Source organism: Trachypithecus francoisi, unplaced genomic scaffold, assembly GCF_009764315.1.
Source record: "Trachypithecus francoisi isolate TF-2019V2 unplaced genomic scaffold, Tfra_2.0 Lachesis_group21, whole genome shotgun sequence".
Classification (NCBI taxonomy): domain Eukaryota; kingdom Metazoa; phylum Chordata; class Mammalia; order Primates; family Cercopithecidae; genus Trachypithecus; species Trachypithecus francoisi.
This window is the reverse complement of record NW_022681467.1, coordinates 24903915-24919523: the sequence shown is the minus strand read 5'-3', so window position 1 is coordinate 24919523 and position 15609 is coordinate 24903915. Positions and strand designations below refer to the sequence as shown.

Genomic DNA, 15609 nt, shown 5'->3' with positions numbered 1-15609 from the left:
CCGGGTTCATGCCATTCTTCTGCCTTAGCCTCCCGAGTAGCTGGGACTACAGGCGCCCGCCACCATGCCTGGCTAATTTATTTTGTGTTTTTAGTAGAGACGGGGTTTCACCATGTTAGCCAGGATAGTCTCGATCTCTTGGCCTCGTGATCTGCCCGCCTCAGCCTCCCAAAGTGCTGGGATTACAGGCGTGAGCCACCGCGTCCGACCTTTCTTTTTTTTTTTTCTTGTACCTCACCTTGTTCAGAATCAAGGCCCTGGCTGTGCCTTGCTCTGAACTGTTCTCACTCAGTCCCTAAGCATCTTCAACGCATCTCATGACAACCTGATCCTGCCTTCCTCTTCCTATCTGGGCTCCCTCCCCTGCACCCCATTCTCTCCACTCAGGGTCCCTGTCTTGTGTGCCCCAGTGTCTCTGATTGGAGCTCAGGCTCCTGCAGCTGACCTCTACAACTCCTTCCAGCTACACATTTGGGAGCCCTTCAGGCCTGGACTGGGTCCAGCTCCAGTGTGTCCCCATCACATTAAGGCCTGAGTCACAGGGCATCAGCAGGTGTTGGTGAGGGTGAAGTTTGAGCTACAGCCGCCGCCTTGTTTATTCAGTGTATAGTAACAACATCTTCCTCAGTGCCCGGCTCCCAGCTAAGTGACTTCTATGTGTGATCTTGTTTTCTTTTCAGAACAAAGCAGAGGCCTCGGGGGTGTTCTACCCATCCTGTAGATAAGAAAGCTGAGACTCAAAAGCGATGGATAAACTATGGTCCCACAAGAACAAAGGGCGAGCCAGGTTTTAAACTAGGTCTGATGACTCTAAAAACCAGATGCTGCATTTGGACACTGTCCCCAGCCTTGGCTTGTTTTATCCTCCCAGAGATCCATCGAGGTTGGGTCATAGTAACTATTTTACAGATGACGAAACCAAGGCCGAGAGCAGTAAGGGCAAACTAAGGGCAGCTCTTGCATTTGTGTGGCACTTTGCTAGCCAGGCTCAGTCCTGGGCTCCAGGCGGGGAGTCAAACACACTGGCATGAGTCTACACTGGATATTCTTAGTCACCTGAGTGGTGGCCCAAGGACACAGCTGTAGGCCACTGATCCAGAACTCAAACCACATTCTCCTACTGCCCAAACCGCTGAGTACAGCCTCCCTTCTTGGGGCCTGCATCCTGGACCAGGTCGGAAACAGAATCTAACGCCTTGTAGAGCCCCACACATGCCAGGCCCCCTTCTCTGAGACTTTGCCCAGCCTGTTGCCTCTGTCTGGAACACCAGGCTCCCTTCTAGCTCATTCAGATTGGAATTAGAGAGCCCAGCTCAGATGTGACTCTTCCAGAGAGGTTCCAAGCATTCAAACCCACTCTCTGCCATGTCACTTAGCTTTCTGTGCCTCAGTGTCCCCACTTAGAATATAGGCTCATGTTGCAGGTTTGTTGTGAGAGTTAAATGAGATAATACACACAGTATACTGACCTCACAGCCTGCTCCTGGTGTGCACTCTGTCAATGAAAGTCATTGATAAACACTTGAGGCAACACAGAGGATCATGTAAGGATGAAAACATGACTCCTTTGTGCTCCTTTCCAGGAGTGTTGGGTGAGGAGGAGCTGCAGGTGATTCAGCCTAAGAAGTCCGTGTCAGTCGCAGCTGGAGATTCGGCCACTCTGAACTGCACTGTGACCTCCCTGATCCCTGTGGGGCCCATCCAGTGGTTCAGAGGAGCTGGACCAGGCCGGGAATTAATCTACCATCAGAAAGAAGGCCACTTCCCCCGGGTAACACCTGTTTCAGACTTCACAAAGAGAAACAACATGGACTTTTCCATCCGCATCAGTAACATCACCCCAGCAGATGCCGGCACCTACTACTGTGTGAAGTTCCGGAAAGGGAGCCCCGACGTGGAGGTGAAGTCTGGAGCAGGCACTGAGCTGTCTGTGCGTGGTGAGTACAGCGCGGGCCTCCTTCGTCCCCTGGTGTGTGACAACAACTCAATAATAACACCCTCCATTCTTTGAGCAACAATCAAGTGTGGTGGTGGGTGCTCCTTTTCATGAATTAATGTCTCCCCCTTTTACAGATAAGGGAAGTTGAGGCCTGGAGATGTCATGTTATTTGCTCAAGGCTCCACGGCTGGTAAAGGGTGGGAACATCTGCATCCTTCATCTGCCTGGCTCTGTAGCCCTGGCCTCTTCCAGTCGGGCCCAGCCCTTTGGTTCCACAGATGAGGGAACTGACAGATAGAGTGACTTGCCCAGGCACAGGGCCAGAGCTCACCTGCTGCCTCCAGAGAGCACTCCCCCTCAGTGTGGCCGAGTCTCCTCTATGCAACAGGCACTCCCTGAGAACCTACTGTGTGCCAGGCTCCACCAAGCTTGTGTTCTCATCCCTTCCAATAAGAATCCACCCAGGGCAGGGAGCAGCGAGGGTGTGCTTTCCTTTATTTCATCACCAAACATCAATTGAGAAGATTCCTAAAAGGCACAGATTTACTGTTTAATCTGATGGCCCTGGTGAGAGGAGAAGCCAGAGGTTTGGGCATTTTCTGTGGGTCTTTTAGAAAAACCCTTGTATGGTTTAGGGACTGATTCATGCAGTCACTGAAGGCTCTGAACAAAGCTGGGTCATTATAGAATGTCCCTCACCCCAGGGAGGAGGTCTCCCTTCTAGGTGACTTTGGGTTCCTCAGTTAAGGCAGCAAAGATGCTCATTTTGTATTTACTGCCAGAGCCCCAGAATCCTTGTTCTAACTCCTGGGACATTAGTGCAGGAAGGACCCTCAGACCATGCAGCCCAACCCCCAGTTACAGGTGGAAACTTTAAGTCAGGAGATGACAGGGCCCTTGCCCACAGTCACAGGACCAGTTGGTGACAGGTTCTGGACCAGAGCCCACATCTGATTCCAGGAAGGCTCATTCCTGCCCCAGTGTTTGACATTGTTTCCATAGAAGAGCCTGGTGCATCACAGGTGCTGACTGAAAGCTCCTTGAACAGAAGCGCTAAGCAGGGAGCCAGCACTTCTCCTTTTCATCAGTTTCCTAAAGGTTCAGAATACTCACATTCAGACCATTAGACCCATTGGTGATTGGAAAACCTCTCCCAAATGTAAGCCTTAGCATTTGATACTGAGATTTCATATCAGGATGGAGACCTGCTGCATTGTGTAAGAGCTACAGAATACTCCAGCTTATGGAAATGTCAGATTTATTTTACAGTCTTCCATTGATGGATACGTAAGTTGTCCCCAACCTTGAGCTATTAAAACAGTCCTGCAGTGGATGACCTTATACATGTGTGACCTTACTCAGGCGGGAGACGCCCACTGGAAGTGCCATTGCTAGATCAGAGGGGGTGTGTGTTTTAATGTTTGTGGATATGGCCTAATTTCCCTCCTAGACATTGTAACAATCAAGTCTCCCCACAACTGCTGGACATAGGCAGGGAGGGTGGCTTTATCCTGATTGTGTAGATATTATAGGAAGAGACATTGAAGTTCCCAGATGATGCATCCCGTGCCTAGACAGTCACAGCAAGTAAGTGGCCTAGGTGTGACCCAAATCTGCTGACTCCTAGTAGAGTGCTCACTCCTCTTTGCCATGCTGTCAGCCTAAATGATGCCCTGGATGAGAAAGGAGGGAGGTGGGAGGAGGCCAGGGAGCAGCAGCTGGGCCAGATCCTCATCCTGGCACTTTCTCCTTTTATAACAAGTACTATGAAGGAAGAGCCATTTCTTGCCCCTTTTACAGATAAGGACTCTGAGGCTCAGAGAGGAGACCTGTGTGGTGAGCAAGTAGGGGAGCCAAGGTTTGGTCCCCACCAGCCTGACTCACAGCCCCTGTCTCCGTAACACTCAGCTATGCTTGTCAAAGTGTAGAGAAATGCTCCACCCTTCTCATTCCAAACTCTTGCAGTTCTAGAGCAATAAGCATAGGCTGAGGCAGGAGAATTGCTCGAACCCAGGAGGTGGAGATTGCAGTGAGCTGAGATTGTGCCACTGCACTCCAGCCTGGATGACAGAGCAAGACTCTGTCTCAAAAAAAGAAAGAAAAAACAAAACAACAAAACCCTATGGGAGTAGGAGGGACTGGCCCCCATCAGAAAGGTCCTGCAGATGTCTCATGATATGGGAACCTGTTCCTAAAGAACAGGTCTCTGCACATCACTGAGCAGCATCCATGGAGCAGAGTTGGGCCTCCTGCAGCCCAGCAGACCACATGCTTACATACTCATGGTGCTGAGGACTAAGGATAAGGAAATGAGTCATTTCCTGATGGGTGCTTGGGGCTCATTGGAGCAAGAGTTTATATTCTCCCCTCAGGCTGTCAGGAGCCCACTGACTTCAGTTTATGGCTATAGGGTAACCAGATCTGGGTGCCATGGCAGGAGGCTTCTCCCTAGAATTGCATGAAGTCAAGGATCTCAAAGGGAAAAAGGGAAGGTGGTGGTTAGTGTCAGGGTTCATGAAGTTCAGGCACTTGCTCAACTGATAGACACGAGAGCTTGGGGAACGCTGGAAATGCCCATTGGGTACTTGGGGGATGAGGAGACAGTGCCTTTGCTTTTCTCAGCCTCGGTTTCCTCATCTGTAGAATCAGACTGGAGTGCAGTGGCACAATCTCGGCTCGCTGTAATCTCCACCTTCTGGGTTCAAGCAATTCTCCTGCCTCAGCCTATGCTTATTGCTCTAGAACTGCAAGAGTTTGGAATGAGAAGGGTGGAGCATTTCTCCACACTTTGACAAGCATAGCTGAGTGTTACGGAGACAGGGGCTGTGAGTCAGGCTGGTGGGGACCAAACCTTGGCTCCCCCACTTGCTCACCACACAGGTCTCTTCTCTGAGCCTCAGAGTCCCTATCTGTAAAAGGGGCAAGAAATGGCTCTTCCTTCATAGTACTTGTTATAAAAGGAGAAAGTGCCAGGATGAGGATGTGGCCCCGCTGCTGCTCCTTGGTGATAATCAGGGACTCCTTTGGGAGAATAGAAAGGATTTGAGTTCCTGTGTATAAATCACCCAGTGCAGAGTAGACACCCCCAAATCAAGGTGTTATTTTATTTTTTTTGAGATGAAGTTTCACTCTTGTTGCCCACGCTGGAGTGCAATGGCGCCATCTTGGCTCACTGCAACCTCCACCTCCTGGGTTCAAGTGATTCTGCTTCAGCCTCCCGAGTAGCACCCACCACCACAACCAGCATTTTTTTTTTTTTTTGTATTTTTAGTAGAGATAGTGTTTCATCATGTTGGCCAGGCTGGTCCTGAACTCCTGACCTCAGGTGATCCACCCACCTCAGCCTCCAAAAGTGCTGGGATTACAGGTGTGAGCCACCGTGCCCTGCCATCAAGGTGTTATTTTAAGATGTGTTACCTTGGGCAACCCAGTTCCCCTTGCTGAGCCTCAGTTTCCCCATGTGTAGAATGTCGATAATGGTACCAACCTTTCCAGGATGTTATGAGGATGCGGTGAGCCTGAGGAGACGATAGACCTTAGTAAGCAATGGGGTTTTCCCAAGATCATGTGATCTTGGGTGAATCCTGGCTTCCCTTGAGTCCTCAGCTTCCCTGTCTGTGAAATGGTGATGATGATTGCCAACCCTCAGGGGTTCTGTGAGGATTGGAGAGGATGTACACAGAGCCTTAAATGGTGGCGGTATTCAGGTTGTCCCTGAACTCCTGCAGAACTGTGGTTAGGAGAGCGTGGCCAGAGTCCAACTGCCTGGGCCACATCCCAGCTCTGCTACCTCCTGGCTCTGAGGACCTGGGAGAAGGCACTCCACCACCATGGGCCTCAATGTCCTCACTTGTAGGTGATAACACCAGCCTCATAGACCAGGAGTTGGGGCCGAATGAGTTAAATCCTGTAGAGTGCTTAGGGCAGCACCTGGCCTGCAGTCAATGTTCAACAGATGTGAGCTCTGTGATGCCAAAGCCATGCAACCTCAGATGGGTCAGTGCTCCTCCAGCCCTCAAGTAGAAATGGTGCTTAGGGTGTGCTCAGGTAGCTTTCAATCTTGGCTGCTCTTTAGGATCATCTGGGAAACTTTGAAATCAATCCCAGGCTCTACCACAGACATGCCTCCTCAATTGGCCTGACATGGGCCCAGGCATCTAAAGTTTTTAATTAATCCAGAAGATTCTAGTACAGAGCCAGGACTAAGAATCCCTGGGATAGACACCCGGAGGTCACAGAGGACAAGTTGGAAAAGACGGTCCTCTGTGGTGCCAGATGGGAGAACAGCTTTTCAGGCTATGGATGCTTCTGAACAACATGTACCCGGGACAGCTCTTTGGAGGCCCCAGTGGCCTGGCCAGACCCCCTCTTATAATACAGGCCTACAGGGGCCAAGGTAGGGGCCCCAGACAAAGCCCTGCTCAGATCCAGCCTCAGGACGGGGGAACCTTCTATCTTGAAAATGTGTGTGTCTAAACAACCGCCGGAATCCCAGCAAATCCTTCCAGTTCGGCCCCAGAACCCACCCTGCCTCGACACACCAAGCTGTCACGGAGGAATCTATTCCCTCCTCCTTTAAAATGCTTCCGGCTTCCGTAAATGGCTCCTCTGGAGGGAGGCGCCTGTGATCTTGTTTGTGTTTTGAAAGCCAATTCGCCAAACTTGTTTCCTGAGGGGATTGTTTAGAAAAGGGGAGAGAATCCTCACTTGGTGGTTTCTGCTCCTTTTATCATTTGGGTTTGTCATGAGCTGCAGGGAGCAGGGTTTGAGCCTTTTCTTGGTGTTTCTGCTCTGCTTTGTTCTGCTGCCTAAAGGATAAATGTGTAGATTCAGAAGCAGTAATGACCAGACCTCCTGATAACAGGCCCAGGGGTCATTTATTAAGCACCTGCTACATACCAGGTTCTGTGCTTGCATTCAACCTCCCTCATCTTACCAGGGTGGGGTTTGTATCCACTTTTGGTCCTGGGCCTCTCTGAGCTTCGTCCTAAAAGGGGCTCACACGAGGATCCCCTCACAGAGATGGAACGAGGATTAAAGAGCTGAAGGGCATGGAGGGAGCAGCCAGTGTCCAGCTCCAGAGAAGCCCTGGATAAATGGGAACTGATTGCAGCCCCTCAGCCCTCTGGGGACATCCAGGCTGCTGGCCTCGATGACTTGACTTCTTCAAGTGACACCCTCCTTACTGTGCCCTCAAAATGTTTGACGGGTGTTAGGGAGCAAGTTAATATTTACAAATGCAAGTATGGGTGATATGTGCTTCCTGGTGATTGCGATAGGAGGTACAGGGTAATAATTAGCAATTTGGAGACACGTTTAGGGCCCATCTGCAGGGAGAAACAGCCCACGTTCTGATTCAGCCATTTGTGTGCTTTCAGGACCCAGGAAGTGCTTCTGCCTGCTTGGGCACCCTGTGTCTGTGTAATTATTGATAATTAAGAAATTAACCCCTTTGGCTTTCTCCACACTTGGTGATCTTTAATATCTATCCAAAGCTGACCCCAAAGAAGACCCTAGATTCAGAAAAGTATTCCTTCCTTTCAAATTTAGCGCTTGGCACAGATTAGCCCCTGCTGGAATATTTGTGGAGAAAATGAAAAATATGAAGTAAATTCATAAATACCTGAAGAGAGAGCTTTGGATATGAATAAAGTCTGGGTTAAAGTTAGATCTGTTTTTGCTTATTTTTGTGAAACATCTTCTGTTTATCCAAAGCAAAACTGCTTCTGTTGCCTCATTTAATCCTCGCTGCATCCCAGGAAGGAGAAATGCTGCTGTCCCATTTTACAGACAAGGAGCTGAGTGTGCTAGGCCGCCCCTCTCATGGGCTGAGCAGCCTGGTTCCAGCTGTCAGGGTGGTGCCACTTTGCTACTTACTCCCTGTACTGACCTCTATAAATGCTCTCTCTGGGGTTGGCACTGTTTCCAGGGGGGCAGGGTAGCAAGAGTTAATACCAAGGATGAGATGGATCGTTAATTTTGATCCCGTGCCCAAATTGGTGGAAATCACCCTGTGTGGAGTGGAGAAGTTTGAACTCAGGCCTGGACTTCCCTCTGGGCCCTGCCCCTACACTGTCTGACCTCATATGGGTCCTCACCTCTCCCAACCTGTGCATCCTGCTCTGTAAAATGAGAATAAGGACACCGCCCTCATTAATCCTTCCACATTATTGGAAGGGTAAAAAATAATGTCTCGGAAGGTTCTTAACGTGTCACACGCTTATCGTTAGTGATGGTCATCTCAGTCATGTCTCCTGTTTATCGATGCTCCTTTTGTAGCCAAACCCTCTGCCCCTGTGGTATCGGGCCCCACAGCGAGGGCCACAGCTGAGCACACAGTGAGCTTCACCTGCGAGTCCCACGGCTTCTCTCCCAAAGACATCACCCTGAAATGGTTCAAAAATGGGAATGAGCTCTCAGACTTCCAGACCAACGTGGACCCCGCAGGAGAGAGCGTGTCCTACAGCATCCGCAGCACAGCCAGGGTGGTGCTGACCCGCGGGGATGTTCACTCTCAAGTCATCTGCGAGGTAGCCCACGTCACCTTGCAGGGGGACCCTCTTCGTGGGACTGCCAACTTGTCTGAGGCCATCCGAGGTAGAAGACCCTCAAACCCAGCCCAAGCCCACACCTGGCTGCCAAGCCCGTTCCCCACCACCCTCCACCCATCCAACTCTACTTTTGCTCCAGGGCTTGAAATGCCTAGAACCTAAATTCCTAACTGCCCACCTCCCATGCCCCTAGATGTGCCGGTCACTTACTAACATTTTAATGGCAGTGGCTAGGTGACCACCCACCAGGTGCCAAGGACTGCGCTAGCAGTTTCATTTATTCCACCAATAACTTTTAATGAGCTACAATTAATGAGCACCTGCTATGAGCCAAGCCTCTACGTGCTTGGTGGTTTTCTTTATTTTGCTACGGTTGTAACATTCCAACTGCATGCCAGGGGTGGTGCTTATAGATTTCACCCATTCTTAGCCTAGTAGGAGCTACCAGTCCTTGAGCACCTACTGTGTGCCAGGCATTGTACTTAGTAATTTCATTCATATGCAAAGAGCACCCTCAATGTCTGAGCACGTGCTGCCTGCCTAGCACTGTCCTGGTGATGCCCTCACGGTGGTGGTGGGAGCTACGTTATGGAGCCCTCCCTGTGATCTGTCTGTGCCACAAGGTCACAGCTTCTGCCCTGTGCTGTTTCAGTTCCACCCTTCTTGGAGGTTGCTCAACAGCCCATGAGGGCAGAGAACCAGGTGAACGTCACCTGCCAGGTGACGAAGTTCTACCCCCAGAGACTACAGCTGACCTGGTTGGAGAACGGAAACGTGTCCCGGACAGAAATGGCCTCAAGCCCTCCAGAGAACAAGGATGGCACCTATAACTGGACGAGCTGGCTCCTGGTGAATGTATCTGCCCATAGGGATGATGTGAAGCTCACCTGCCAGGTGGAGCATGATGGGCAGCCAGCGGTGAACAAAAGCTTTTCCCTGAAGGTCTCAGCCCACCGGAAGGAGCAGGGCTCAAATACCGCCGCTGGTGAGGCCTCTATTTCAGCTGACCCAGCTCTTTTAAACTTTTAGTTTTGTGGGTTTTTTAAATGTTAAAAGTAGTAATTCCTGCTTATTATAGAATAATCTAGAAGTCTATAAATATAAAGTAGGATTTTAATGTCAGCTCCATTTCCCCAAATCCCATACTCCAAGAGTCACCACTGGTAAGGGTTTATGCACATTTTGATAGATCTTTTGACATAGATTTATATCACAGGAGGAAAGAGGGAGAGAGAGGGCCCATCTGTTCATGGCATCCTGCATCTTGCCTTCTTCACCTGATAGTTGTCACGCTCCCCATTCCTCACTGGCCCAGCCCCACTTCCCTATTCTTTCTAGCCTCTGCCTCATCTGCCTGGCTGCCACTGGGAGCCTGCCCCACTGGAAGCTGGGGTGGAGTCATTCAGGGTGTTTGCAGCTTGTCTCACGTACAGTCAGTGCTTCAGTGAACATCCTTGTACATGTTCCATCCCACATGTGACTATTTCTGTGTGATTGCCCAAGGAACACTTTAGGCCACAGGGCATACTCATGTAAGGAGGAGATAATGCTGTCACTCCCCTGAGAGAGTGTGAGGGTGTCAAGGTATCATTTTCTCAGCCCCTGCAACGTGGTGTTGGTGTACATCTCTTCTGTTTTCAAATGGTGGCACCTTGTTGGCATTTCAATGCAGCCATGGAATATTTCATCACCTGTTATCAATGTGGCTGATGCCCTGTACATAGTAGAACCCTTGAATGGATTAGTAATAGAAGCCATTTCTGTCCTTCATGCACCCTTTAGGGAAGCTCTAAAAGAGAGCCTTGGGGCTGTGTCAAAGTGACCCTTTGGTTTCACCAATGCCGGGTTTTCACAGGACGTGTAGGACATCAGCCAATGCCGGGTTTTCATAGGACGTGTAGGGCATCAGCCAATGCCGGGTTTTCATAGGACGTGTAGGGCATCGGCCAATGCCGGGTTTTCATAGGATGACATCAGCCAATGCCGGGTTTTCATAGGACGTGTAGGGCATCAGCCAATGCTGGGTTTTCATAGGACGTGTAGGGCATCGGCCAATGCCGGGTTTTCATAGGATGACATCAGCCAATGCCGGGTTTTCATAGGATGTGTAGGACATCAGCCAATGCCGGGTTTTCATAGGACGTGTAGGGCATCAGCCAATGCCGGGTTTTCATAGGATGACATCAGCCAATGCCGGGTTTTCATAGGACGTGTAGGGCATCGGCCAATGCCGGGTTTTCGTAGGACATGTAGGGCATCGGCCAATGCCGGGTTTTCATGGGACGTGTAGGGCATCAGCCAATGGTTTTCGTAGGACATGTAGGGCATCAGCCAGTGCTGGGTTTTCATGGGACGTGTAGGGCATCGGCTAATGCCAGGTTTTCATAGGACGTATAGGGCATCGGCCAATGCCGGGTTTTCGTAGGACATGTAGGGCATCAGCCAATGCCAGGTTTTCATAGGACGTGTAGGGCATCGGCTAATGCTGGGTTTTCATAGGACGTGTAGGGCATCAGCCAATGCTGGGTTTTCATGGGACATGTAGGGCATCGGCCAGTGCCAGGTTTTCCTAGGATGTATAGGATATCGGGAGACAAGATGTGTGGCTTTCCATGACAGCTGTGTCACAGACTTGCTGTGTGACCTTGGATGAGTCAGTGCCTCTCTGGGCCTCCACTTGCTCGTAGCTGTGTTGAAGGGGATGAGCTTCATGACCCCTCAGCTCTGAGTCTCAGGTGGTAGGGGCCATGATTATCTTGCTCTGCATTGTAGCTTCAGGGCCTGGCCACAGTAGGCACTCAATAAATGCTTTTTGAGTGAAACAGGATGAAAGAGTTAGTTGGTTAGCTGGTTGGTGGGTTGGTTGGGTGGTTGGTTGGTTGGTTGGTTATATAATCCTTACTTAGCCAATGAGGTAGAGATGACCGTTGGCCCCAATAACAGAAGCAGCAGCCAGGGTTTGGAGGGCAGTTTAACTGACTTGCCCAGGGTCACACAGCTACTTAGTGGCATTGATTTGAAAGCACTTTTCTGTGGCTTAGAGCCCTGCTCCTGACGAACCACTGTGTTCTAGTCTATGACCCCCTTACCTGTGCCCTGGGCAGCCAAGCCTCCATTGTCATTTCAAGAGTCCTGCTTCAGAGCCCCTGTGCTAACTCCTGAGCCCAATGTGATGGCCCAGGTGCCGGGCACAGATCAGTGGTGAGCCCCTGAGCTATGCAGACCCTGGTAGCCACACTGCCCCTTCTTCCAGCTGCTGATTCAGTTTCCAGTGGATCTGGGGTACCCTCGTGACCGCTCTGTGGTTCACTCCAGATGAGAAGGAATGTTTCTGTTCCTCAGGAGTGAGATTTCTGCCTGTATCCTGCAGCAGGGGTTCCTGTGTAGCTGTCAGCGGCAAATATATTCCCCCCTGGCACCTCAGTATGGTTTTTGTGCTGTTCATGGATGAGCCTCGTGGGCAAGTGTGTACAGACCCGTGAGTGTGCCCATGTGACTCGAGACATCTGCGAAGGCCCAGCCAGATGTTCTCAGCTAATGATACCTGCTTAGTGGTGAAATGCTGTGGTGGGTTTGGTTTTCTCTGTTTTTAATCTGCATACGTGAAGCCTCTATTCCATGTGGTCCCTAGAGAATACTGGAACTAATGAACGGAACATCTATATTGTGGTGGGCGTGGTGTGCACCTTGCTGGTGGCCCTACTGATGGCAGCCCTCTACCTCGTCCGAATCAGACAGAAGAAAGGTGGGTGCATTCCGCTCTTCCTCCCTAAGGGTTTGTCCCTGGACTGTCCTCAGAGGGAGACGCCATTAGGTGTTTTGGGTTAAGGACATCATCTTCTGCCAGTAGCAAGAAGTCCAGAGGTAGTGGTGCTGGGGCTGGGGCAGTGGCCTCACCACGTTAGAGTCTGGCTTCTTCCTCATGGTTACAAGATGCTCATCACTGCCCCAGGCCCCATGTCCTCAAGGGGCCACTACTGAGCAAGGGAGCTGCCAACCTGGGAAGAGGGGAGGCAGGGACTCTTCTTACCTGTCTCAGGGAGGACATTGTCTTTCCCAGGAGCCTCCCGGCCGACTTCTGCTTTCCTGGTACAAATCTAGGTTACATGACCAGCCCCTGGACAGGAGGCCAGAGAGAATGGAGATAACAGCGCCACCATTTGATTGGGAGGACTTAACAAGTGATTGCATGGAAACTGTTAGGGAAGTAACCGGCACACAAGTGCTCAATAAATGTTAGCCCTGAGTATTACCCATATTGTATGTGAGCCCGGAACTATGAGCCACCTCCCTAGAAAGCCCCCTCACAGGGCAAGGTGCATAGTCTTTGACTGCACAGCAGGAGGGCACAGGGTCAAACCCAGGGCACAGCTTCCCCTTGTTCGTGTGCATGTGTTATGTGTGTCTTGTGTCTGTGTGTGTGTGTTGGTTGTTGGGAGGGTTGGTTGTTGCTGTGGCAGGGCCTCTGACTATGAAGTCAGACAAACCAGGGTTCCAGACCCTGGTTGTATCCTCTAAGCAATTTGGCCGCTAGAAGCCTCAGTTTCCCCATCTGTAAAATGGGTTTAGCAATGCCTGTCTTGGAGAAGTTACAAGATCCAAATAAGCCCATGTGAAATAACGGGTCTGACACATTCTAGGATCGCCATAAATACATGTTCTTTTTCCCACTCTTGTAGAAGACAATTTTAAGCTGGTATTTCTGCAACCTTTTTTTATTACAAGAGATAGAAATACATTTCACATCTCAACCCAACATATACACACACCCTTTATATATAAAATTAAAACCGATACTTTTTTTTTTGTCATATTCTTATTTCTGTTTAAAATGCTGGTTGTGACCCACCACCTCCAAAGGGACAAGTGCTGTCCCGAGCTGCCTTTCTGTGGCCTGGCACAGCTGAGCTTGGATGGGCACACTGTACACTAATCACACATCCCTTCGGGAGCTCTTTCACCTCTACCTCCCAGGTTTCCCTCCCTCCTGGGCTGGCTCTGAGATACTGGCCAAGCCTCATGCTCCTGTCTGGGAGGGTTGGAGTCAGGCCCTGCTTCTCCAGAATCTGCAAGATGTCCCACCAAGACGCCTACCCAATGGGTTCCCTAGAGTTCCTGGAGAGCCCCACACAGGGAGGACTCCTCCTTGGGTGGGGAAGCAGGTCCCTTCCCCACCAAAGGTAACAACCCATCCCATGGGATGAAGCATTCGTAGCAGCCGATAGTGAAATCCTGGCTATCCTTTCTGAGTCTCAGCCCCAGGCAGCTTGCCAGGCTCCTGACACGTGTGAGCTCATTACTGTGGGCTTAGGTGTTGCAGAGGAGGAATGGAGTTTGCAGAGCTGCAGCTCTGGTAAAGGGCACCCAGCCCAAGTGTTGGGTCTGTGTGCAGAGCGTAGCTCTCAAACACAGGCTCCAGTGACAGGGACGGCTAGTATCCCCCAGCAATTCCAATGTGCCAGGCACTGCTCACAGGGCTTTCCCTGTAGTAACACAGTCAGTCTTCACCACAGACCTCATGGGTAACATTACTAACCCCACTTTACAGATGAGGAGACTGAGGCGTGGGAAAGTTATAAAACTTGTTCAGGGCCTCACAGCCAGGAGGTGGTGGGGCCAGAATTTAAACCCAAGGACCATGTCTAGGACCACCCTGCACGCTACCTCCCTCCGCCATAACTAGACCCCCCATCTCCCTCATTAGGCCCTGGAGGGGTCTGCCCAGCCTCTCAATGCCCACAGTGAAATGTCCTGATTTCAACTCAACCACTTCCCAGCTGTGTGACCCCGAGGAGTCACCTAGTCTCTGGTGTAAAAGGGGGGTGACTGGTGTCCTGTCACTGGATTCCCAGAGATGACTTGTGTCCAGCACTTTGCAACCTGTCAGCCTCCACTCAGACGTTCGGTGCTGAGCAGAGCTTCCAACTGAGGTACTCCTCACCTGAAGATCCAGGACCTGCCCAGGCACCAAGCGTTAACCCAGCAGCAAGAATTCTTGCACTGTGGCAGCCTCCAGGCTATTAAAGTACGGTGCAGAGTGCATTTGGGTGTGCATGTTGCTTTTAATTACAATTTTACAGCAAAATGGGAGTCAAATGGCTGCTGAACCCTGGAGGCTTCTCTGTGGGTTACGCCATATCACAGGTTTAAAACCTCTAAACCAGATGGACACTTTCTTTCCTTCCAAGATCCTTTTTTTGGAAAGTGGTGGCATGTAAATAAATGGATGCTCAGCCCAACCCTGCAAGTTATAGAAGCTCAGAGAGAGGAAGTGACTCACCCAGGGTCACACAGTGAGTGAATGGTAGCAGACCCGGGGTTCACACTTGATCCCCAATTTGCAGCCCTGCTAGAATCTGTTTTCAAGCCACGAAGGGCATTGAATGGGACTAGGCTTACTGGAGGGTCTCCACTGAGGTTTGTGGTTGAACGGAGGTGAGACCCAGACAGAGGTAGGGCGGTTGTTCCCTCCCAAGCTGAAGACTGCTTTTGGACCCCTGGCAGCTTCCGCAAGTGGAAAAGCAGGACCATCTAGCTTACTCCCTCACAGGCTTCCTTGGTGGAAGAGGATGCCCACTGGGTGGGCACGGGGGTCTCCTGTGGTTCCAAGGATGTGATTACAGTATTTCCTCTCCATGTCCCTGGAGGCAAACCTTTCGCCAGAAAATAGTTACATAAGAAAAGTGTGCTTCTAGTTAAACAACGGGCTTTTGTTTCTTTTGTCTTTCAGCCCAGGGCTCCACTTCCTCTACAAGGTAAGTGCATCGTTGGTCCAGATCCTCTTGCAGTTATTATTTGGTTGTTTCACAGCCCCCCAGACTATAAAGCATAATCCATGTCCACTGACCTCACCGATGTGTTGGTCAACATGTCTCTTTCTCTCCTCTGTAATCTCTTTGCACTGGGTCATGCTGTTTTTAATTATTGTCCCAAATGAGGGTTTTTTTTTTTTTTGGTGCACAGAGGCGCTGATTTCTTGCCTGCTCTCCCCAGACAATGAGACCCTTGTCTAATTCCACGTGGACTGGGGCAGAGACCTCCCGGGCTTTCTGTCCTCACAGACATCCTGCACACGCCACCGGATGCATCCTCCCAGATCCAAGTTGTATACTTTACTCT

The 15609-nt window shown here is 50.5% G+C and overlaps 1 protein-coding gene across 6 annotated transcripts in view; it reads left to right on the top strand.

The window, feature by feature from the left end:
- The window catches only part of LOC117068563 (tyrosine-protein phosphatase non-receptor type substrate 1), a 47282-nt gene that overhangs the window by 19608 nt on the left and 12065 nt on the right, over nt 1-15609 (top strand). For 5 of the 6 annotated variants that reach the window (XM_033185919.1, XM_033185915.1, XM_033185918.1 and 2 more), the window contains 5 exons: nt 1584-1937; nt 8219-8536; nt 9143-9475; nt 12122-12235; nt 15221-15245. In XM_033185919.1, the coding sequence (XP_033041810.1) occupies nt 1584-1937; nt 8219-8536; nt 9143-9475; nt 12122-12235; nt 15221-15245 (1144 nt within the window). Of the gene's footprint in view, nt 1-1583; nt 1938-8218; nt 8537-9142; nt 9476-12121; nt 12236-12550; nt 12743-15220; nt 15246-15609 lie in introns of those variants that run through there. The other variant, XM_033185921.1, reaches the window with a different exon arrangement.